Here is a 26,152-nt window from a genome sequence, read left to right as displayed (position 1 = left end):
TAAATAATAACCTGGAATTAAGAGTTTAATGATGACCATGAAACCATTGACGATTGTGAGGAAAAACCCATCTGTTTAACTAACGTCCTTTAGGGAAGGAAATCGGCCATTCTTACCTGGTCTGGCCGACATGTAACTGCAGACCCACAGCAATGTGGTTGACTCTTGACTGCCCTCTGAGTAATTAGGGATGGGCAACAAATGCTGCCTAGCCAGTGATGCCCTCATCCCCTGAATGAATAAAGAAAAAATTAACTACGCTAAACTTAAATAATGGTTATTACTTGCGAATGAGGCCAGCACTGGCTTGAAATGGCCTGGGAAAGGAGTTTACCAAAGTTTTTCAAATTTCTTCTGAACTTTATTTAAGGATTTGTTTTCTTCCACATTTATAACCAACTAAACTGAAGTAAAAGTTATGCTGTGATAAAAAAAAATTGTGATCTCAATCATTTACTGTACATCACAAATACAATATTGTTATTAGATTGGGTGATTCACAAAGAAGCTAAGGGGCTAAAAAATTGTCGGCACTGTTTTCAGTCCCAGGGTTCATGATCGAGGATGCGTCTTTATGCTGCCTCGTGATTTGCCTAATTGCAACCCTGCAGCAAAGCATGGCCTTCTCTGCTGGTTGCTCAACAAGAGACTAACAATGTCGAAACTAGCAAATGTCTAAACTAGTCTCTAATTTGCATCTCTTAAAAGAACAGCAATGACAAAAAGGAAGCTGCTGCTGACTGCCAGTACTGCAACCAGCTACAAGAATAAACAAATGAAGCACAAGGAGGAGACAGGGTTCAGGTTCATAAAATAAGTGCTAGAGGCCTTGGAAATGTTGCTCAAGAGGAAGAGAAAGCCATGTTTCCTGAGGCTCAAAGAGGCTCTAAATAATGCCCTCTGCGGGGAATGGAGCAGGTGGCCAAAAAGCTTTGCAGAAAGAGTTTGGCCCTGAAGTTATGGATACACTGCCAGAATAAAATCAGTGATTTCTGGCAAATGATTCAAATTAATGTATCTTCACAATTTCTCATACCCAACACCCAACAATCTCTCATCCTTCCCAATGCATTGTTATCCATCCAAATGTAGTCCCGAACAGTCAGGACTTGAGTCTAAAATTCGGATCCTCATCCTCAAACATCATCTAACAATACCAAGCATCATGTCCAATTCTCACTACCTCTACATACCTCCAGCATATCACCCAACCACATAGTTATATAATCACTGACATTCATTCCTCTCATTAGCAGGACATCTCACATCATAGAAAACAGCAAGGCAGAACAGATCAAGCACAGGCCTACCTGTACTCTATAGCTTTATGGTGGGAATGATTGCTGGATTCAACTACAAAAAACACCATTGCATCCGGCATCAAAAAGACTGAGGGTGATTTTATGTCACTTCCTTATGGCCTTCCTCATATTCCACCTCAACCTTATCTTGTTATTTGGCATGAAGTATAATCTAATATTGGTGGCCCAAAAATGTTTTGCTTTCCACCCTACTCACCATTCTACTTCTGATTTTTTTCTTTCGTATGCCAAAGAACTATCACCTAGGGATGGGCAATAAATGCTGGCCAGACAGCGATTCACATCCCACAAGCAAACAAATGAAAAACTCCATCAATACAATTGTGGACTCAGTGTAATGCAGCATCTGATGGTATCCGATCAATGTTGTTGTGCAAGCTCAGACAGAGGATGTAAGAACCATTTTTGCTGCCTACAAAACACTAGGATTGTTGAGGCACTTTCACAGAGGAGTGGCAGCAGCAAATTTGAAACAAACATGCTGTCATCTCTTGACTGACTTGTATTAGTGCTTCCAACGTAGCAACTCCACTAGTGTCTTTGCTGTTTCTTCTCTGCCAGTCAGCTAATGCTGCTGCCAGACATGCTAAATTGGAGCAATCCGAAGCCTCAATGCACAGAAATGCTCGCGCATGTTTTTCCAGATCACCCACAGTCTCCCCTACTGAAAGTCAGCAGCTTTCCATCATGATTAGTCTTGTTTAGGAACACTAAAGTAGCATAGGCACCTCTAATTCACAAAGGGATGCACAAGGATAAATAGTTCATTTTTGTTAATTATAGGAGATGCTGGATAAAGACATTATGAAATGGTTTTTGTAAATGTCTTCCATTGCAGGATCTGAACAGAGGACATTGTGATGAGGTGTTGCAGATGTATGGGAATTTGGAGACTAGTGAAACCATGGTGGTAAAAGGATGATATCCAGAGAAAGGCACTCCTGATGAGCCAGTTCAAAGAGAAGGAAGCTCCGAATGGATCCTCCATAATGTCTTCTCCTGTATAAATGGCCTATATATCACTAATGTCACATTATAACAATGTCGTGGAATACTTGGCAGACCACCATAAACTTGATGTGCACTCCAAAAAGTACAGCAGAGCTCCCCACAGTGGTCTAAGCGTGTGAAACTGCTGCTTCAGTACACAGAATGCCTGCCTCACTGTGTTACTGGTAGCAGCACAGTCAAGTAGTAGAGGTAAGTAATGTACCAAGTGTAGTTGGGGGTGACCTTTGTCTCCAAACAGCCATTCTCTGTGTCTTCTCTGTGACACAGAGATGGTGGGATCAGCAGAATTTGTGGCCACTGTGGTTGCAACCATGATAGCTGGCATTCACTGACAATAAAAAAAACAATAAAAATGTAATTGTTCACCTAACTTTTCAAGGAATTTTTACAGTGATGAATTGAGTCTGTACATGATATACAATCTTTGTTGTATTAGTCGTCTCAGTTAAAGCCATAGTAGGAATGCTACTACAGGCTTCAGCAGCTCTGGGTGCAGATAGGAAAATAAGTGGCATTTCAACTTTTGGTTGTTATCCATCAACCCACTGCGTGTGGATGTCAGATAAGCGCACATTAAAGTCAATTGTAAAAATCCTGATATTCAGGAACAGTTAATAAGAGGTTTAAATGTTAAGTATGGTTGCTTAGGCAAGATGTCAAAGTAACCTATGCCCATGAAGGGGTTTCCTAATAAGACGATTAGAGGTGTAAGAACATATTGGAAATATTCTGTTATTTGACATTAAATAATTGTAACAAATCTGAAAGTCAGAACTCTTGCAGTTTTGAATAGTTCAATTAGATTGTTTGCATTGGTGAAGGAGCATTTGTAACAGAACAATGTGTTTATATGTAACTTAAAATTATCATATAATGCAGGTCAATAAATGTAGGCTTTAACGGGAATTAGTTACAAGTTACCTGGGTATTATTATAACCAATTGTAACTTACCATTATAACTAACTTCATAAGTTCTTTCCAAGTTTTATCCACAGCTGTAAACCGTCTTCCCTCTTCAGGCATCTGTGCCATGATATCAGGGGAGCTAAAAATAGGTTCTAGGTATAACCACGTTGCTTGAACTTTTAAACATTCATCCATGATCTCCTGAAGCAGCAACAGTTTGCCTTCCCATACTCTGTATTATACAAAACAGAGATTTGAACTTACATTTATTTTGACTTTGTTGTTTTCAAACTGCAGTCTTACTTTTCTTTTCTGATTTTTTTGAGTAGTATTTCCAGCACAAACAAAAAGACAAAATCAGTAAAAAATTCTACAGGCACACATATTTTAAAAAAGCCAAGTTGCGAAAAGGGCTCTAATGGCTTAATAAAATAAAATCCTATCAAATGACAATGAAATATCAGAGATATTAAATCGTTACATTTATCAGGGAACAAAACAGAGTAGATATTACTCAAGAAGATGATATTAGAAATGATATAAACATGTTCAAAATAAAACATATGGAGAAATATTAAATAAGCTAACCAAATTCAAAGAAGATAAAATTTTTGATCCAAATGGGCTACATCTGAACATTTTGAAAGAATCTAGGAAAGCAATAGCAGAAGTAACATTTTACATATTTAATAACTTGGTGGGTGTGCCAGGCCACTAATAGAATGTTAAGATTATTAATGTATTTATAGAGGACAATAGAGCATGTCCAGAGAATAACAGAGCAGTCAGCTTAACATCAGTGGCAGGGAAAGTGATCAAACCATTGCTAAAGAAGAAAATAGAACATTTAGAAACCAAAGCCATAACATTGAATAATCAGCTTGGATTTTAAAAGGGAAGACTTGTTTGAGCAATATCATTGAATCCTTTGCTGATGTAACAAAGACTATGAGAGGATAATGCAGGAGATGCAATATATCTGGATTTCCAAAAGACCTTCAAAGAAGTGCCAGACAATAGACTAATGAATAAGATTGGAGGATAAGGAGTCAGGTCAGAACAGGAGGCAGTCAAGAGGTACTTGGATCTAGTCAAGAGTGGGAGTTGTCAGTTGTGGTGCTCAATTCATTTACACTGGCTAATATCAAGTTAGACCAGGTATCAAACTGTAAAATTTCCCAGAGTAACTATGCAAGAAGTCCCTTGTATTTGAGACGAGTCTCCAGCCTGACCTCTGATAAAAGACAGCAAAAGTGTTCCAAAATACTAAAAAATCAAGGCAAAAAAGGAGGGGGTAACAATCACAATTACTGGAGAAAACGTATGCAGAAAATTATTGGGACTGAACGTTCACAAGTGCTCTTGACTAGATGAGCTGCACCCTAAGGTCTTAAAAGAAGTGTCAACATGGATAATGAATAAATTAGTTCTATTCTTCCAAATTTGCCAGTGATTAGAAAATCACAAAAATAACATGTACATGAAGAAAGGAGGGAAACAAACAGCAGGAATCTGTAACAAAAGCAAAATACTACAGAAGATGGAAATTTGAAACAAAATCAGAAAATTCTAGAGAAACTCAGCAGGGCTTGCAGCACCTGTTGGGAGAGAAATAAAGTTAACACTTCAGGGTTCTGTAGCATTTTCCATTTTTGCGGCAGCAATCTGATACGTCAGTTTGCCAGCATTGATGTTGAGGAAATTTTGGAATCCATTATCAAGGGCATTTAGAATATCATTAGACTCTATTTCAACATGGCTTTAGGAAATGGAAATCATGTTTGACAAATTCAATAGAATTCATTGAAGATACATTAAGGGTAGATAAAGGAACTAGGAAATGTAGTATATGAGGAATTCCAAAAGGTGTTCAATAAATTGTGTCATAAAAGATAACTGCATAAGGTAAGAGCTTAAGATTTTCGGGATGATATATGAACGCGGATAGAAAGTTGCCAGAAAACAGACATCAGGATAACCGGGTCATTTGCATGCTGACAAGTTAACTTGTGAGATGCACAGGGATCAGTGCTAGAGCCTCAACTGATGACTTGGATGAAGGAACCAAGCACATTGCATGACGTTTGCTTTGATACAAACATTGGTGAGAAAGGAAGTTATGAGTTAGGACAAAGTAATCTGCACAGGAGATATAGATAGGTAAAGTGAACGCAAAAAAATTGGTAAATGGAGTAAAAAATGGCAAAATACAAAGTAGGAAGAATATAAATATATTATTTAAGTAAAAAGACACTACACATACTGAATCACAAAATGTTGGCATGCAGTTACAGCAAATAATTAGGAAAGCAAATGGAGTATTGCCCTGTATTTCAAGGAGAGTTGACTGATGTATAGCTATGTGTTCACACACACACACACACACACACACACACACAGACACACAGACACACACGCATGACCCCCACCTCTGTCTGATGAATCACTACTATTCCATGTTGATCACCACTTGGAGAAACCACAGAGGCAGCATGGTTCTGGGTGGGGAACTTCAGTGTCCACCATGAAGAACAGCTCAGTACCACCACTACTGACTGAGCTGACACAGTCCTAAAGGCCATGGTTGCTAGACTGGGTCTATGGCAACTGTTAAGAAAACCAACAAGGAAAATTCTACTTGTCCTCATCTTCACCAGTCTACCTGTCACAAATGTAACTGTCTACAACAGTATCCGTAGGAGTAATCACCATACAGTCCTGAGGGGATGAAGTCAAATCTACATACTGGGGATACCCTCCATTGTGTTGTGTGGCACTACCAGTGTGCTAAATGGAACAGACCAAACAGATCAAGCAGCTTAAAACTGCATCAACAAGGAACTGTGGGCCACAGCAACAGAACCGCATTTGACAACAATCTGCAACTTCATAGCTTGCCATTGATATCAAATAAGAAGATCCACCCTGGTTCAAAGAAGAATGCAGGAGGGTATGCCAAGAGCAGCACCCAATATATCTAAAAACAAGGTGTCAGCCTGGTGAACCTACAATACAGGACTACCTACATGTCAAAAAGTATAAATAACACGCAATAGATGGGGCTAAGTGATCCTACAATTAGCTGATAAGATCTAAGTAATGCAGTCCTGTCACATCCAGTTATGAATGGCAGTGGATAATTAAACACCTAAGAGGTGGTGCAGCCTCCTCAAAAACCCCATCTTTAATGACTGTAGAGCCCAGCATAGCTGTGCAAAAGACAAAGCTAAAGTATCTGCATCTATCATTAGCCAGAAGTACGGAGTGGATGATCCATCTCAACCTCCTCCTGAGGTCCCCACCATCATATATTTAAGTCTTCAACCCATTTGATTAATTTGTGTGAAAAAAGCGGGCCAAATCCACCAGCCAATTATCACCCTTTCAGTCTGCTACCAATATCATCAAATTGATGGAAGACATCCTTGGCTGTACTATGAAGTGCACTTACAAAGGAATAACCTGCTCACTGATGCTCAGGGCCACTTCACCTCATTAGATCCTTGGTCCAAACATAGACCAAAGAGTTGAACTGTGGATGTGAAATGGGAGTGACACCCCCTGATATCAAGTCAGCACCTGATTGAGCATAGCATCAAGTAGCCCTCGCAAAACTGCACTCAATGGGAATCAGGGAAAATCTCTCCACTGGATGAAGTCATACCTAGTAAACTGCGGTTGTTGGAAGTCAGTCAATCTTCTAAGCCCCAGGTCAATACTGCAGGAATTCCTCAAGGTAGCTTCCTCATGCACTTTACCAAAAGTAGTAACATGCACGGAGTCACACAGCAGTACTAAACATTGATGCTACAATTCACACTACCCCCAAACCGATGAACGATTAACAGACTGAACTATTAAATCTATTTACAGGTACTGTCTGACCTGCTGTGTATTTCCAGTCTTTTTTTTTCATTTTTGTGTAATGTTATATGTGTTTGCTCAAATTGTTAAACATTTCGCAAAGAGCTTATTTTTCTCAACAATTCTTGAACTTCTCTATTAAAATTTCATAAAGATAGTGTAAAAAAGAACTACCTGATTTCTTTCTCAAATGGTTGTATAAAGGGAGATCCACGCATTGTTTGGGTCTTTACAATGTGATCATCAAGTAACATTTGGATATCATCAACAGCTGCAAGTATGTAAGTTCCTGTTTCTCGATATGGATGGAGAACAAATTCCATTCCTTCCCACTCTTTGATCATTTTTTCCAGGGCTTTCTCCAGTGAGTACTCTTTGCTAGCAGCCTCACTAATACCCTCAAACTGTTCTAAGTAAGGCTTAAGATTCATAGCAAGAAACTTGGTGATGGTTGTGTCTTCAGTAGGCTCGAGTGGGTATCCCACGATATCAGATAAGGCATCCCAATGTCGATCGCGTAAACCAGGATTGCACACAACATGAATAAGAGGAATGTGCTCTTTAAATTCTTCAACTTTTTTCCTAACAGTATTGGCAATCTTGTATGCATTTGGTGAGTCTGTTAATGTCTTTTCCAATTTGTACAAAGCTCGCCAGTAGTTTCCTACATCTGCCTCAACTTGATCTGGGTTAGCCTCAGTAAATGGTCCTTCCATCCAACCTTTATACTTGCCGTTGAACTCTACTGTCAAGTCATACAGTCGCAGATATGGTTGCAGGATATCGCTGGTCTGTTTACGCTGAGGATACTGAGATTCACTCCATCCAAATGCTTGCTCTTCCTCATTAATCTGATCAATCTAGCGCAATTAGAAAGTGAATACTATTAAGTAACTGAATTATTATTGACAATTATGAATTATTATTTCTACCATTTAAATAGCCGTTTATTTGTTTAAAAAGTATCAAAGTTGTGGTATTATTGACAATACCTTTTGATTCCACTAATTGAATTGAATTCTCAGAACATGTTTGTTTGAAAATTGAACATTCCTATTATTATATTATTTCCACATTAATAAAACTATTTGGTTAAATTTTACACAATCAGCTTTTCAATTTCAACTTTTGCTTGTGAATATGCATGAATTTCAAAATACCATATGTTAGCCCAATATTCCGTCTTTGCATGCTCCATGCATGGATCAACAAAACATTGATCCAAAATGGATAACTTACAATGAGCTAGTCACCATGAGTTACTTCTGAAATCAACAACTTCTCTGCTCTAAAATAAAATGATCAATATATAGTTGATTGTATTCCGAAAGACAGAGAAACAACCATTCATAGAGCATAATATAAAATTAGTTTCAAAAGATACAAGTTTTATAAAAAGTAAAGAAAAAGATGACACCTTTCAAACATAATTTCTTACTGAACAATTTTAGATCATAATATCCTGTTTGCAAAAAAAATCAGAAGAATTTTTTTTTACAATTTATGACACCTGACAAAACTGGAGGAACGTTCAACTTTCAAACATGTTCTAGGGATTCAATTTGGTGAGTAAAAACAAAAAGCAAAGTCAATTATATCACATTTTTGATATTTTTTAAACAAATAAACTGCTATTTAATGGTATAAATAATGATCGAGTATTACCACAGAACTTTCATACATCATTGTTCAGCATGCAATTGTGTGCACCAAATTCAAAAAGTTTGTCTCAAAAATGATCCAGAATGTATGATAAATCAGCTCAAGGAAGAACAATGAGCAACTAATTGATGGGAAACTTGGGAACATGAGAAATAGAAGCGGATATAAGTGAAATGGCTGCCAGAGCCTGCTTTGCCATAAGAAAAGACAATCATTAGCCGTAACTGTGACATCCCACCATTTTGTTTGGAGTAGGTGTTGAAAAATCTTTAGCAGTCCAAAACTCAATCTCAACACACTTAAAACAATAATTATGCTTAGTCCCCTAAGGTTGAACACAGCAAAGATTCACAATATTCAGAAAAAAACTTCTCATTTCAGTCCAACGCCTTCGTATGGAAGACATACTACACAGAGATGACATACTACACATACTACTACTACATAGAAGACATACGACACTGAATCTACTGATAGTGGTGAAGCTACCGGAATATGACTGAGAACAAGTGCTGAAGGAGCCAGCAACTCCAGGCAACAGCAGAATCGTATTCAATCACAATCTGCAACTTCATGAAATGCCATATTCACCACTCTACTCTTACCATCAAGCTAGAGAATCAACCCTAATTCAAAAAAAAGTGCAGAAGGGCGTGCCAGTAGCACCACTGGATATATATAAAAATGAGGTCAACCTGGTGAAGCTACAACACAGCAATAGTTGCATGACAAATAGCAGAAGCAGCAAGTGATCGTGCTAAGTGATCCCACAACCAGTAGATCAAATCTAGGTTCTGCAAGGCTGCCACATTCAATGGTGAATAGTGGTAGACAATTAAATACTCAACTGGAGGAAGAGATTCTACAATATCACATCCTCGGTGATGGGAAACCCACAACATCACTGCAAAAGACTGAAGCATTTCAACCAGCTTAGGCCAGAAGTGCTGAGTGGCTGATTCATCTCAGCCTCCTCCTGAGGTGGCATTACAGCTGTCAGTCTTCTTGGAACCCTTGCTGATATTTCATTATTTTTATTTTATACTTTTATCAGTTTTGGTTTGTAACCGTGAACTGGGAACTGTGAGCTAAAAATGACTTTTGAACTTTGGGTAACACCTTGTGTTAAAACGAAAGCAGATCAAACACATTTTTGTTTATTCATGAACCCAGGGTTGGAAGTTAATTGCAGGTTGATTCTCGATCAAAGTTCTGCAGAAGCTTCATCACAAGAGAAGAGCATTATATTTAAATAGATGGCAGACATTGGCTATTAAGGAGGTCAGTACCTGGTTCCAGCAAGTCTGGAAGAGACCTAATACTCAAGCAGATAACAGACGTTGAAAGGTAACTGGTACCTCATTGACAAGATGGTCAGCCTGTCAGGGAGTGATCAGAGTTTGCATTGGGTTTTGGACTGTGCTTTCTGGGAGAAGGAATCTGGCAATACTAGCAACTATCAGGCATTATGGAAAATTGCCCTTATATGTCCTGTACATAAAAAAGGGTAAATCTGACCCAGCCCAGTCTTTTATCAAAGTGATGGAAGAGATTGCTGACAGCCCTGTAAATTGTTAATTTCTCAGCATTGAACCACTGTGCTGACACCCAGTTTGGATTTCCACTAGGACCAGTCAGCTCCTGACCACATGCAGTCTCAGTCCAAACATGGATAAATATGGATAAAATAGGTGAATTTAAAGGATAAGGAAGTGTGACTGTCTTTGACACCAAGATAGCATTTAACTAAATGTGGCATCAAAGAGTCCAAGCAAAACAGAAGACAATGGGAATCCAGGCAAATCTCTTCCCTGGCTGGAGTTATATCTAATACAGAGGAAGATGACTAAGGTTGTTGGAGACAATCATCTCATTCCAAGGAATTGCTGCAGGAGCCACTCAAGGTAGTGTCCTAGGTCCAATCATTTTCAACTGCTACGTGAATAACATTCCCTCCATCATAAAATCAGAAGTGAGGATGTTCATTAATGATTACAAAGCATTTAGCACTATGTATGACTCTACAGATAACAAAGCAGTCCATGTTTATGTGCAGTAAGACCTGAACAACATTCAGTTTTGGGCTGAGAAGTCACAAGTAACCTTGTTGCCAAACAAGTACCAGGCAAAGACTATCTCCAACAAGAGAAATCTGACCATCCCCCCTCAACATTCAATGATATTACCATCAGTGAATCTCCCACTTTTATCGTCCAGAAGCTAAACAGAACCTGAACATCCCACCATGGCTACAAAAGCTGGTCAGATGCAGGAAGCCCTGTGGCGTGTAACTCATCTCCTGACTCCCATAGCCTTGTCACCATCTACCAGCTGCTTTTTCCGTGTGTCACTGCTGAAAACTGTCACTTGGTTTTCAATAGGGTTTCTTTTTCCAAGACAATAAACTCATATAGGCTTGCTTCAGCGCAAAGGTTGAGTACAACTGCTATCCTTCTATCCAGAATAGTTGGTTTCTCCTTAAATTACAGGAGATATTTACCTGTTTACCTTCAGTTAAAAGATACATATAAAACATATCTTGTAAAGTTCCAATATTCGTAACATTTTTTTTTCCTACTTAGCTTTCACTTGTAATAACTTTGTTCTTCACACAATCGAAGAACAAAGACAAAGGTCAGCATTCCAACATTTTTCCTAATCGTTATGAAAAAATATTTATGGATAGCACTGACCAAGTAAATGTAAAATAGAAAATAAGCGACATGGGACTCTTTTCTTATATTTGCTTTCTCAATAAGAAATGAGGGTCTCTGAAATTAGTTCTCTGGAAAATGAGTAGCAGCTCACATTAATTCAAACATTCCTTTCTGCCACATGTCAACACTCCTTCCTCACTTTCAAACAACAGCTACAATAGCTGATGAAGCTCGATTAAATTTTGTCTTCTCCAGGGACGAGTCACCTCTATTTCCCTGCCCTTAGCCAATGGGCCTGTCTTCCCAACGTTTAGGCTCTTACCTAGGCCAAAATTATGCTTGTTTCCAGGGTCCCATCAGGAGCAGGTTTGCAATTTAGAAATTAATCTACCAACCACTTCTCACCTCTTCTCCCTAGAATCTTCTCAGGGTCTCTGGGAACCCTCTTCCCCACATACGCATTCATGACAGAAGGCCTCCTAATTTGTTTTTCAAACGTTCAACTACTGCTACCTTCCTACTTCTAGCCAAGGGTCAGGACAGGAGAAAGATCAGGACCCAACTAGGGCCCCGGGCTTTAGGGGACTAGCTGTATTAAAGTCAGGGGCAGGGCCACTCTGCTCAGGTCAGGGGTCTCAGGCCAGGAACAGCAACACCAAGGCCATTTATTTCTGTCCCAACTTCTGCTTCAAGCACATGGGCTGACAAATAGTGCTGGTCTCAAACTTTCGCCAGGGGAACATTTTGCACTAGTATCCAGCTTCTCCCAAGTCTATTATTTCACACGATAGTTATTTTTATTTGTTCACCAAGGCACTTGTTTCATTTGGCACTTTCTGCTTAAAAGCTGAGAATTTCATCATTCACTTATTTGTAAATTTCTCCCCTACTGGGAGGGGATGGTACCCAAACATGTTATGTTAGCATGCTACTCCATTGGCAATTATAAAGTGTGAGCCTTGACAGCGAATAACAGTAAGCTTTTGGATATTGGAATATCACAGCCACATACAGGTTTCACTTCACTTGATGTCAATGTCACATTCATAAAATTATCTAAGGCTTTTAAACAGCTGTGACATGTATGGTATAATTCTCATAACAAAATATTAACTATCTTCCATAGAAAAGACATAACTAGCTTCACAATTCCCACGAACAAGTTTATACAACCCATACACATAAACAAATTTATATTAATTTATATGCATTTGTATTTTATCCAAGTTGTAACCCAGTACCTTCTCCATTGCTTGATTCAGCTTTGTGTTTAATGCTTGAGCCTTTCGTAAATACCGACTGACTTCTGGCAGTTCTCCAAAACTGTAGAATTCTTCCACTTGCTTAGCATAACTTTCCAGTTCCTCCACAAATCTTTCAGTACGAAGCTGAAATTGAAAAATCATGAAAAAGGTGCATAATAAATGTGCTCAGATAATATATATCTTTTGGTAATATGTATAATAGGTTTAATCTCATTTTTTACCAACTGTCATAAAAACATTGAGACAAAATTCCAATAAAGTCTAAAGGGCAGGAAGGTATATCCTGGACAGACCTGGATATAGGAACCAAATGGGCATTAAATAAATTTTCTGATGGAAATAAGATAAGTAGCAAAGTAGATTATCTAGAGGAAGTAGAGAATCTGCCATGGGAGGGGGATCATACAGGACATCAAAGTAATTGTTAAATTATCTCAAAAGTTTTTTTTTTATTCATGAAATATTGAAGATGTGAAGTAAGTTTTGATTGGGCAGGGTGATCACAGGCAGGAGACCACTTGATGAAAGCTGCAGGAAAATATCCAACCGAGATGTCAGCCTTACTCATTGTCTGTGGCATGTCAATGCAGATGCTAATCTCAGACAACTTTCAAAGTACCAATGTGCCCATACTGACAATGCAGATGACAAGTCTGTGCAAAGCAAAGTAAAACTGCATCAGTGTTAAAGCTTGTGACTCTCTCACCCTAAGTCCCTGTTGGTACTGCTCTTCTTTCTCTGCAATCATCCTCTTATGTTCCTCAAAAATCTCTGCCATTCGCCCACTCCAGTGAAATGTATTGTTGTTCAGCCGCATGTCACTTGGGGAAAGTGTAACATAATCCACAAGAAAAGTCAAACGGTTTTTGGCTTCAACCAGCTTCAGCTCAAGTTCAGCCATATCCTTCACTTCAACCTGTTTTATGTAGGCCTGCCAAAGAAAACATTGATTTAAAAATAACTCTGCACTTAAATCTACAAAGTGTACAATAATATTTGCACATTCAAATTAAAACTCACAAATTGGTTAAAATCTCAAATTTCCTTTTCTTGATAGAGTCATATAATTCGTCATCAGCAGTGATTTCAACCTTTCCAAATCTGTGGCTATCTCCAATAGGCAGCATTTCAATAATAAGACGACCAATAGCAAGTCTATTAATTCTACGATAACAAAGTGTGGAGCTGGAGGAAAAAAGCAGGCCAGGCAGCATCAGAGGACCAAAAAGCTGACATTTTGGGTGGAGACCCTTCTTCAGAAAATCTTTTTACAACTCCACACTTTGTTATCTCTGACTCCAGCATCTGCAGTTCTTGCTATCTCTATTAATTCTGCAATAGCTATTATAATATGGATTACTTATATTTTTAATGAACCATGTGCTAATTGTAATCAAAATAATCATAAAGTGATCCTAAATTCTTCCATGTTAGTCACTTCATGAAGGATTAGTATTATAGAATATGTTGGATGTCATACAATACAACACTGCACCAATATTGTAACATGGCACCTTTTAAGATATCCATTTTTGGAATCATCGTCATCTTCCACTTATGTATTTATATCACTCCTCTTCCATAAACTCATGATGCACAAGTTTAATGAAGTCACATAAAATTCATAAAATTATCAGACATAAAATTTTCTATGTCCGTTTTGCTATTCTGGATTTGGAAGGGGTGAGGGATTTGTAGATTTTTTCCCCCAAAGTTGTTAGTTAGTGAGAACTCAATATGGCACCTTCATCATCATTGACGTTGATCTGACCTAGGCTTCAAATTTCATGTGAGCTTCTCCCACTATTGGAAACATCTTCTCAACATCAACCCTGTCAAGCTCCCTTAGAATCTTGTAAGCTACAATAAGATCACCCTCCGTTTTCCAAATTCTAATCACTAGAAGTCTAACTTATTTAGCCATTCTTGATAAGTCAAACCCTTCATCCCTGGAATCAGCCTCATGAATCTCTTTTGAACAACCTCCAATACCAGTATAAATCAAAACTGTACACAGTGCTCCAAATGTAGCCTCACCAACATCCTGTACAATTGTATTAAGGCTTCACTGTTTTTTTCAACTTGAAATTCTAATCAATAAAGGCCAACATTCCATTTGTCTTAATTACTCGCTGCATTTGAATGCTAACTTTTGTGTTTCATGCACAAGAGTCTCCAGATTCCTCTATAATGCACTTTATTGGAATTTCTCTCTATTTAAATAATATTCTGACTTTTGATTCTTTCTACCATGGTGCATGACCTCTCACTTTCCTACACTAAATCCATCTGCTAAGCTTTGCCTACTCATTCAGCCTAACTACATCCCCTTCCTGATTCCTTAAGAAATCATCACAACATGCCTCCCATCTTTCTTTCGTATTGTCACCAAATTTGAATACATTATATTAATAAACTTGGAGACGGAGTAGAATGTAAAGTAAAGATAGACGAAGAGGAGGCTGGAAGAACACAGCAGGCCAGGCAGCATCTGGACGAAAGGAGCAGTCAACGTTTCAGGCATTACCCTGTTGCGTTCTTCCAGCCTCCTGTTTATTTACCTTGGATTCCAGCATCTGCAGTTTTTATTGTCTTTAACAAAGTAACGAATTGAAACCCTAGGACTGATCCTCAGGGTGCTCCACTAGTTACATCTATCCAAACTAAAAAAGACCTGACTCTCTCTTCTGAATATTAACCAATCCTCAATCCCATGCTAATACATCATCCCCAAGACTAAGCTCCTATCTGACTCACTATGTAGAAGTGGGCAAACATGGAGGCAACCATGCTGGACAGAGTACTAAATGGTTCACTGAACTGTGGCAGTCTCTGGCTCTTATAGCAAGGTAAGTAACCATCACTTCAAGGGATATTCCTTACCTCAGGAATCCGTCCATGAAGTTTTTGAGGTAGAGTGAAGGGATGAAGTTGCCTGAACTGCCAGAGAATGAAGGAACAATTGTGGCTGCCAAGAAAACAGCAGCATGCATGCAGGAAGATCATTTTGAAGTCACAGACAAGCTGAATGTTGAGGACTGTCCACCATTCCATGGTGGCTTGATGGCCACGTGTACGCAATTGCGGATTCCCTGTAGCTGAGAAAATCTTGCAACGGAAACAAAACCCACTGCCCTAGATACCTTGGAGGCCACATCTTTCTGGGATTAAATGCACTGATCAGATCTTGCAATAAAACATTAGCAATCTGCAAAATGCAGTGTTCAGCTGTTTGTGAGATGACACAATGGTCTGCAGCTGATTTTTGGAAGGAATCAGAAGAGAAGAGGCTCAACAAAAAAAAGAGACTTATAGTGTTTCTGGGTATTGAATGTCGAGCTGCAAAGAGTGACCTCTTCAGGGATGAGGGTTCAGATGCCTGTGATAATCTCCAAGTAGAATCACAGTCTCCTCCAACACTAGTTCTCCATATTTCAAAGGTAGCTCCTTTTTCAATGGTAGATCTCGAACTGAGGGTACAGTTTCCATTTCACTCCTGCCTTTTATGGCTCTCCTCTATTCTCGCTGCCCAAACTCTGCCTTGCTTGCATTATTCCCCTCTTCATCACTGGACCCAAAATCATAGAATCGGACATTATTGTAAGCTGCCACCTCCCCAGTGTTCAAATGCTCTTCAATTATGTTTAACAGCCTTGAACCCACCTCCACAGCCAAGCACGTGTCAATGGTCAAGCTGTCTTTTGTTCCATCTACCATACCATGTGACCATCTAATTCCCCAAACTCCTGGGGTAGTATGAACTACGGCAGTTCACAAAGACAATTCCCCACCACCTCTTCAAGAGCAATTGAGAATAGGTAATAAGTGCTGCTCTGATCAGCAACACCGACATCCAGTTAACTAAGAAAGTTTGGAAAAGTCTTATAATCCTATAATGTTAGCCCACTATAATTTGTTTTGCTTGTTCCTAACAGTAGCCACTTTCAATTGTATCTAATTCTTACATCATCTTACTTGTATTGCAAAAAATTACCTTCAACTCCATTAATGCTTGTGTATTTGGAGGTGTCATCAGGGCTTTCTCTGCTATTTTCTCAAATTCAAGACATAACCTGTCATCAATAAAACAGTATAATTAACTAAAAGTTAAACCATAGAGTTCAGAGAAACATAATGGAGAAAATGTTCCAAGTGAAAGATTATCAGCTGTAAGATGTTATGCAGCAGTAGGAGATAGTTCAGAAAGACAAATGGACAGCTAATATACAGATGTTGATCATGAGATTCCATAAAGCACATCATGGGATATGGAGTTAGTTGTAGAGGTTGTAAAAATCTCTGTGACAATAACAGGTAAGTTGTGGGGCTGCTATGAAGTGGTCATGTTCAACAAAATCCAAGTCACTCAGGTAAATGAACCAGTGGGCGGGTGGGTGTCATTCATATCAGAAAAGAGAGCTGACCACACTTAGGAGAGGTGGATGTGTGACCTCGCAATAAGGGTGGACAATCTGCTATCCTCACCTGGACTCCGTTACATGTGACTCCAGGCATACATAATATGGGCAACTCTTAAATGCTCTCTGAAATGACTTAGCAAACCACTTAGCTGTATCAAACCGCTACAATGTCAAAAGAAAGGATTGAACATACACACCAGAAACAACACTGGCAAGCCCAGCTCTGAAGTCCTTCCTCCCAACAACTGGACGCCTGGGGAAGCTATCTGCAGATTAGTTAAGTGATAGTTAGTCATTCTTACAGAATTGTCTCTCACAGGCAGACAATGTCTGACACCAAAATCTCTCACACTGGGTATTCCCAGCCTACCAATTGGATAAACCCATGAGAGGTATCAACACAGTGGTGTAAGGTTGACTGGGAGTTGCGTTGGGAGTCCTCAACCATTGAATCTGGTCCCCAAGATGTGTCATGTGATCAGATCAAACAGAAGCAGAGAAACCTCCTCCTGGTTATCACTGCCGCGTCACCACGATTACCACCTCAGCTTACAAATCAGTTAGCAATGTTCCATGTCAAGGACACAGAATTTACTGTGGGTGGGACATTTCAGTGTCCTTCACCAACAGTTGCTAAGTAGCACCAGTACTGACTGAGCTCAGACATAGTTGCCAGGCCAGGTCTGCGGTAGATTGTGAGAGAATCAACAAGACGGAACCTGACATAACTTCATCATCATCAAACTATCTGTCTACCCTTCACTGTGCTGTATAACATCACTGCCATGTTAAATGGAATAGATTTCAAAGAAATCCAGCAATACAAAATTGGGCATTCAAGAGGATCTATGAGCCATGTGCTGCAGGAGCAGAATTGCAGTAAATCATAATCTGCAACCTCTTGGCTTGGCATACCTTCCAAATGTACCCATTACCATCAGGTCAGGGAACCAACCTTTGTCTAATGTGGACTGCAAGAGTGTATGTCAGAAGGAGCACCAGAGACACCTAAAAATGAAGTGTCAAGCTTATGAAGCTACAACACAGGACAACTTATATGCCAAACAGCAGAAGCAGTCTGCAACAGACAGAGCTAAGTGATGCCACAACCAATAGATCAGAGCTAAGCTATGTAGTATATACAGCTACAGCCACCTGTGGACAATTAAACACTGCACAGTAGAAAGAGGAGACTCTACAAATATTCCTTTCTTCAATAGTGGGAGAACCCAATACATTCATGCAAAAACATTTGCAATTATCTTCAGCCAGAATGGCTGCATGAATGGCCTATTGCCATCTCCTACTGAGATCCCTAGCATTAAAATTGTCAGTCTTCAGACAATTTGATTCACCTCACGTACCACCGAGAAACAACTGAAGGCACTGGATACTGTCCAGGGTAATACTAGAGGTCATCACTCTCCTGGTATTGTGGGCTGGTATGAGAAATGAGGACAAGGTGGCCAAACACAATTGGAGACATCTTAAGTATAATGACAGCAGTGACTTGCAATGGGGACACACCTCTCAAATTTTGGGTACAATGGCAATGAGGAGCAAAACCTTTTGCAGTAAGTGCAGAGCGCTGGGTATTAGGAGGGTAGAGAAGAAGAATGAGAGGCAGAAATTTAATCAAAACTATATCCTTGGTACAAGACATTCCATCAAAAAAAACCTTGAAATGACCAACAGCCAGTGCTGCAGGAGACTGCAACTCTCCAAGGAGATGGTCACAGATATGTGAGCCCTCATCACAAAGAAGTTCACCTGTTCAAGACAGTTTGAAACGACCCTTGCTCTGGCAGCAGGTAGACTGCACACCATTTGCTATGCTCGAATTTAGTATGTAGGGTCTAGCAGAGATTGGAAAAAGCGCTGTGCAGTTTAGCAGCATAGGGAAGGTCTGGAAAAGCTAATTAGGAAATATCTCCAATTTTGTTGTGTTTAAAAGGTTGTGAAATTATGTAAGAATTTGTAAAAAAGATACTTTTTTCAGAAGCAGTATTTGGAATAGTACTAACGCTTTATTTGCATCCTGATGATATTTGTTTAACTTGTTCAGAAGTTTCTCATATAGAGTTTCCGCCCGTTTCACAAGAGCTCTTATGAGTTCATCACAGTGCACCTCAAACATCCCCAGGCGAACAACCTACAGCAATGATAAAGGCAATTACACAAAATAAAAAGTGTACATTAGTATAGCCACGTGAAAAATACACTAGTGCAAGAAAGAGATTCTTTCATTATATGATCTGCTAGCTAGCTAGTTAATACAGTAGCATTAATACTACTCTCCAGTAATTAGTTATGAAATGTAGATTAAAATGCTTCATAAATGGAGTAATTAATAAGTGTAGCTGTAACAATTCAAATTTATTTATAATAACTCATTCTTCTATAAACTACATAATTTACAATTTATGATTTAAACTTGAGCTAATAGGCACCTTTTGAGACTGATACTTAATTTCCTCTTTCAGGTTCAGATACTTTATAATTTCCTGTGCATTCTCTTCAAATGTATGTTCTTCATTCAGGAACTGCTCCACATCCAAGTCAGCTTGTCTATTAATGAGCATGGTATATTTATCATACAGTTTGGTATGCTCTTGTGGTCCCAAACTTTCTTTGGCAATAATATCTTTTACTTTCATTTTGTTTTCCTCAATGATTTCCTCCAAGATTATTGGTTTCAGAGTGGTCTTAACACCAGACTATAAAGGAAGAAAAAGGAAAGAGTGTTTTTTCAAATGCACAATAAGCAACTCCAATAGTAAACTATATTTTGTGAGATACATGCCCCTGGGGGAATCTTAGTCAGTAGCATAGCAGAACATTGATCAAATGAGGGCAGAGGTCACCAAACCAGATTCCCATTTTCTGGATGATAATTTTAATAAATGACAAGCTAGGAATCACAAAGCAGTGAGTTTACATCTTTGCCCAGTGATGCAATGGACAAAACCTTACTGGAGCTTTGAGAGCTTCGCCTGCCAAAGGGAGACCCAATAAATTCCTGAGCTCTCTTCTCAAGATGACCTGTCAATCCACGTCAGTTCAGTGCCAAAGCCACTTGGGAGCCTTCCCTCTGGAATTACAATTCCAGGAATGGACTCACCTTCCCAGGCTTGTCAATCAGAAGCCTGCACTTCTTGTGTTAAGCAATTCTAACGTTCAGCAACTCTCATATTCAAGTTTCACTGGAGAGGCTATGGTTGCTGCTGAAAAGATAGAAACTGAGTCCTGTTACGAAGGGATCACAGAGGGTTGCAGACCACAGGTGAGTCATGTGGGGAGAGGGAGAGGTTCAGTGGGCTCAGTAACACAAGCAGAAATATAGGTCACAACAGCCACAGACCTGAATGCAGATGGGTTAACAGCAGTAGCATTATGAGATTCATAAATAGTCGATAAGTGGCGACTTAAAAGCCTCAGTTGGTGATCAGACCGTATCTGACTCCTCTTGGATACATCAAAATGAGGTCTGGTTTGACCAGTATGTTCATTTCCAAGTATGAATGGAATTTTAATAATTTTTTTTCTCAGAATGGCATTTCTGCCCAGAATTTAAGGCAGCAAGTCATCAGGGATCAGGTACATCATCATATTTCTTAATTACATGCTCACCCTGCCTCCCAGCCAACCATCAAAGAAAGCTGGCTAATCTGTCCTCCCATCAAATGAGACTTCACAGAAAGGCATAATAAGTTGAATGGTTTGGGTCCTTTCAGCCTTAATTTTGCCCTGTTATACTGTCTGATTTCAGATGAATTGGAAAGAAATTTGGGCAGGTACACAAGATTTCCAATGATGCAGTCATCACCTTGGCAAGATACTGGATGTACCTATCCACTTATTATATAAATATAGGCATAGTTAAGTGAAGAAAAATTAAGGTCAGGAAGTTCCTTTGAGCTAGTCCCACTCCTTAAGTTTTGATGGAATTTCAGATTTGCATGTACAAATGGGTTTTCTGCTGCACTTCCAACAATGTTACTCTAGTAGATTAGGATCTGTTCCATGAATTTCCAAGTCAATGATTTACACGCCCCATTTTCCATCATCATTGTCTGCATATGACATACACTCTGATTTGTACAAATCAACCATCCAGCATTACTGCACTAAGTGAAGCAAGTTTAAAGGCTATAATAGAAGTATTAAAAAATGCCATAAAGTCTTTGTTAGTAGTTTTTTTCCCAATATTCTGTTTGGTGCTTTCCTATATAGTCTACAGCCTGCAAATCTTCCAATGTTAAGAATTTGACCATCCTAAAAAGGTTAATATCAATTTACTGTTATTACTGTCCTGTATCTTGCAAAAAGAGAAGATACAGGGTACAGGCCAAGTCAGTGAGGCATGTGGTTCCTACCTACAGGTATCCTAACTACAGAATATATAAACCAAAGTATTCCTAAATCCTACTGATTCAGCAGCAGTGCTGATTGAAGCTGTGTATTACAAAAAGGTAGTTGTCAATGAGGTTTACTACATGCTGCAATCTAACCTGTAGCTTACCTTTATGGCAGGCACTACTTTGCCAATGGATGCAAAGGTCAACAGTGAATGTGTACCCAATCAGTCATTCCGGGGTTCTTGAGTTACATCTAGAGCATTAATCAAATGTACACAGATGGACCAAGCATGTCACAGATGCCTTCTCTGCTTTGGAACCATTTCATCAACACCCTCATCAATACATCTAAAAATCTGTAATTTTACCAAGTAGCAGGTTTCCATAAAGTTTAAAGAGCCATTAATTACCTCCATCATTGAAATTAGGCAAATGTAATGTTTTCAACCTTGGTTTGTTAGTCTACTTATCTGTTTATAAACAATGCAAGTCAAAAACTAATGGACAGATTTCAATAAAATTTGCTGCAACCTAGAGTATGGCCCAAGAAAGAACTGGTTAGGTTTCAGTAAGATTACAAATCTGGATCAGCATCAATAGGATAGGACAAATTCACCCTGTTTTAAAAGAATCGGTGGGCTCTTTCATGGAGAATGTTGTGGATTGTCTCAGACGCTCCAGTGGAATTTGTCACAGCAGCCAAAATGTGAGTAAAAATTTCAGAGCAGGTTGCTGAATCTGGATGGACCTAAAAATCCTCAGTGAGCAGACAGTGGCTTCATATTTAGTCAACCTAGAAGCATCGACTTTTACGTAGTGTCAGACATTGTCATTTCAGTCAGGTTTGTTCTGTCTCCAATGCTTTAGTCAAGATTAAATTTTCCTAATTGCCAAGTGATTGGTTACCTGTGCTGTTGCACTTTAATCAAACAACAAAGTTACTCACTTACCAGTCTTCAAATTTCCAAACTAATGGTACGGAAAAGACCAACTAGCCCTTCAAGCCCGGCCCGCGTAATGATGACTACACCATCATGGCTAAACACTTCTTCCAAAAGCCACCTCACCACCATTCTCACCCATCTCTGTAGCTACATTCTCTGAACCTCTCAGGTGAGCAAACGCCACATCAGGAGACTATTTGAACCAAGTAGCATTTATAAAACCACTCACCTTCCATGTCATGTGTTCATTATGCCAGTCAGAAATTAGATCAGCTTTCTTTTGAAAGCATGCAGAAAGTGAAAACCTACCAGACTAACTAGTGATATGGTTCAGAGGCTTACAATTCTCTAGGGAAATAAGATATACCCAATGACCCGTCTATTCAGACCCTGGTTTAGTTGGAATCCTTTATCTCTGGTTCTTCCCAATGTCTTAAACTGTAATAATTTATCAACCGAGTGCTATCCAACCCTTTACTTGTTTTGTATACTATTGGGTCACTAAACCTTTTTCATTCTAAAATAACTATGCTGAAGTCTTATTTTTAAGTTAGGTATCATTTTTATGGTTCTCCTCTGAAACTTTTCAAATGTGCAAGAATCAGAATTACTTTAACTGTCATTTGACCAATGAAATGTATCGTGTGTATACTGTTCTTTCATTCATGCTGAATGGTCCTACTCGTAACTGATGCTACCCTACCCTGCTGCTTTAACTACAATTTCTGCACATAGAATTATAAAACACAGGATTGATCTGTTTACCTCATCATACATGTTTGAAAGAGTTGTCCAATAAATCCCATTACCCATTTTCTCCAGAACTATACATTTAGTTCACTTCAAATACATATCACATTTACTTCCAAAAGTTCCTGTGAATTTGACCACACCACCCATTCACAAAGCGCATTTCAAATCATAACTCTGTGGAATAATTTTCTCTCTCATTCTCATGCCAATTATTTTAAATGCATGACTTTTAATACCAACTCACTTGCCAAAGGAAACAGGTTTCTTTGAAATCACAAGCTTTCGAATCACTGCTCCTTTATCAGGTGAAGTGGAGGGAAGCACACAGGCACAGAATGTATATGCAGAGAGATAATGGCAAGATAATTCCAGGTAATTAAGAGTGTCAAAAGGTAAGTACAAATAGTCTGAGTGGAGTGTCAACAGGCTGAATAACAAGTCTTTGCAGGTGATCAAAAGTATCAAACAGCATGAGTAAAGTGTCAACAGCTGGCGAGCAAGTGATATGATTAATTAAGGCAGAGAGATAATTACAAAAAGAATCAAAAAATAAGATGGTGCTAGAGACAAACCAAATGGCTGGAATAACACGATAGGTATAAGAGTTGCATTACAAGGGTCTAAAAGTAATCCAAAACTGTACAAACAATTTAAGGTAGAGAGATAACAACAAGTTATTATGGTGACCATGTCAAAATAGAACAGTAAGGAAGATTTTACACAGAACAATATAATGGGGGTTACATGTAGCACGCCATGAACCTAAGATCACGGTTGAGGCTGTCCTCATGGGTACAGAACTTGGCTATCAGTTTCTACTTGGCGATTCTGCGTTGATGTGCATCTCAAAGGCCGCTTGGAGGACCCCTATCCGACGATCGGAGGCTGAAGTGTTCCCTGACTGGGAGGGAACGCTCCTGCTTGGCCACTGTTGCGCGGTGTTACTCAAACAGACCAGGGTTCGCAGCAAACTACCCAGTCTTCAGGAGAACAGCAACCACAATACTACACACCCCTGTCACGGCAACCTCTGCAAGACATGTCAGATCATCAACATGGATATAACCATCATATGTGGGATCATCACCCACCACAACATGGCCAACATTTTCTACCTCATACACTGCAGGAAAAGACATCCCGAGGCATGGTATATTGCCGACACCATGCAGAAACTACGACAACAGATGAATGGACACCGCGCAACAATTGCCAGGCAAGAGTGTTCCCTCCCAGTCAGGGAACACTTCAGTGCTCAAGGGTTTTCAGCCTCCGACCTTCGGGTAAACGCCCTCCAAGGTGGCTTTCGAAATACAAAACAGAGCAGAATCACTGAGCAGAAACTGATAGCCAAGTTCCATACCCACGAGGACGGACTCAACCGTGATTTTGGGTTCATGTCACGCTACATGTAACCCCACCATATTGTTCTGTGTAAAATCTTCCTTACTGTTCTGTTTTGACTCAATCACCATGATAACTCGCTATCTCTCTATCTTAAAGTTTGGACAGTTTTGGATTACTTATTACTTTAGTTAGACCCTCAGCATGAGACTCATACTTATCAGCCATTTGGTTTGTCTCTAGCACCATTTTATTTTTGATTTTTTTTGTAATTAGCTCTCTGCCTTAATTAACCAGATCATAGATCATCCCTTCACTTGCTATCCAGTTGCTGACACTTTTGATCACCTGCAAAGACTTGTTATTCAGCCTGTCGACACTCCACTAAGACTACTTGTACTTACCTTTTGACACTCTTAATTACCAGGAATTATCTTGCCATTATCTCTCTCCATATAAATTCTGTGCCTGTGCGTTTCCCTCCACTCACCTGATGAAGCAATAGTGATCTAAAAGCTTGTGATTTCAAATAAACCTGTTGGACTATAACCTGGTGTTGTATGACTTCTGACTTAGTCCACCCCAGTCCAACACCGGCACCTCCACATCCAGAATTGAACACAGAAATTCAGCTGATGTCGGATCAAGGATGTTTTGATGTTTAGAATGACCTCCTTGTTTTTGCATTTAATATCTCTATTTAATAAATGAATATACTTTGTCAACTGTTTTATCATGATGCCTCAGCATCTTCAAAAATTTATGAATATGCATCCCAAGGTCCCTCTGCTTTTCCAACTGCTACAACACAGTACCATTTAGATTTACTGCCTATTTGGTTTTTCCAAAGAGCATTTCACTGTTACTGTCATTCAATAGCACTTTTCCAGTGTTTGCCCATTTTATCAGTTTTTCCATTTCCACATGAAATCTGAAACTATCTGAATCGCTATTTAGTGTGATATTAAGCTTTGTATCATCTGCAAACTTCAAACTTATACTCCCTATACCCAAGTCCAGGTCATTTACGTATGTCAAAAAAGTAATGGTCTTAATATTAATCCCTGGAACACATCACTGGAGTCAGAAAAACATTGATCTGTTGATCATGAATCTTTAGGGATGTTAGCACAAAACTACAAGATCTTTTAGTCTGTCAACATTTTTAAGTACAGTTCTCGACAAATTAAGAAATTGCTCTGTTTTTGGTTCTACCAAGGTGTATAGTACTACAATCATTTAAATTAAATACTATTTCCATTGTGTAGCTCATTCCCCTAGCACATCTAAATCCTTTTAGATTTAATTGCACTTTCATCAGTTTTACTTTGCCCCACATTTTGGTGTGACCTACATACTTATTTATAATACTCCAGAAATCAATGCCAAAATCTTAATAAAGACACAGAAGAGTAGGTCAACTTGGACCCATCCCTGCTAGGACACCAGGGCTTTGGGAATCTTCTCCTCTTTGAATATGGAGGGTTTTTTTGTGTCTGCATCAGCCCCTTCAGTTAAATGGAGAGAGTAAAAATTATGGATAGTAGGAACTGCAGATGCTGGAGAATCCGAGACAACAAGGTGCAGGGCTGGATGAACACAGCAGGCCAAGCAGCATCATAGGAGCAGAGAGGCTGACGTTTC

At 39.2% G+C, this 26,152-nt stretch overlaps 1 protein-coding gene across 1 annotated transcript in view; it reads right to left on the bottom strand.

The window, feature by feature from the left end:
- Nucleotides 1–26,152, bottom strand: part of dnah7 (dynein, axonemal, heavy chain 7) — a 311,419-nt gene that overhangs the window by 239,958 nt on the left and 45,309 nt on the right. The window contains exons 12-18 of the mRNA XM_048599124.1: nt 19,560–19,826; nt 19,134–19,261; nt 16,683–16,761; nt 13,395–13,619; nt 12,665–12,811; nt 7,279–7,964; nt 3,286–3,472 (exon numbers count right to left, since the gene is read on the bottom strand). Of these exons, the coding sequence (XP_048455081.1) occupies nt 3,286–3,472; nt 7,279–7,964; nt 12,665–12,811; nt 13,395–13,619; nt 16,683–16,761; nt 19,134–19,261; nt 19,560–19,826 (1,719 nt within the window). The remainder of the gene's footprint in view (nt 1–3,285; nt 3,473–7,278; nt 7,965–12,664; nt 12,812–13,394; nt 13,620–16,682; nt 16,762–19,133; nt 19,262–19,559; nt 19,827–26,152) is intronic.

The sequence above is a fragment of the Rhincodon typus genome, chromosome 7, assembly GCF_021869965.1.
Source record: "Rhincodon typus isolate 14 chromosome 7, sRhiTyp1.1, whole genome shotgun sequence".
Taxonomy (NCBI): domain Eukaryota; kingdom Metazoa; phylum Chordata; class Chondrichthyes; order Orectolobiformes; family Rhincodontidae; genus Rhincodon; species Rhincodon typus.
Note: the sequence above shows the minus strand (reverse complement) of the source record. Positions and strands in the feature narration are given on the sequence as shown.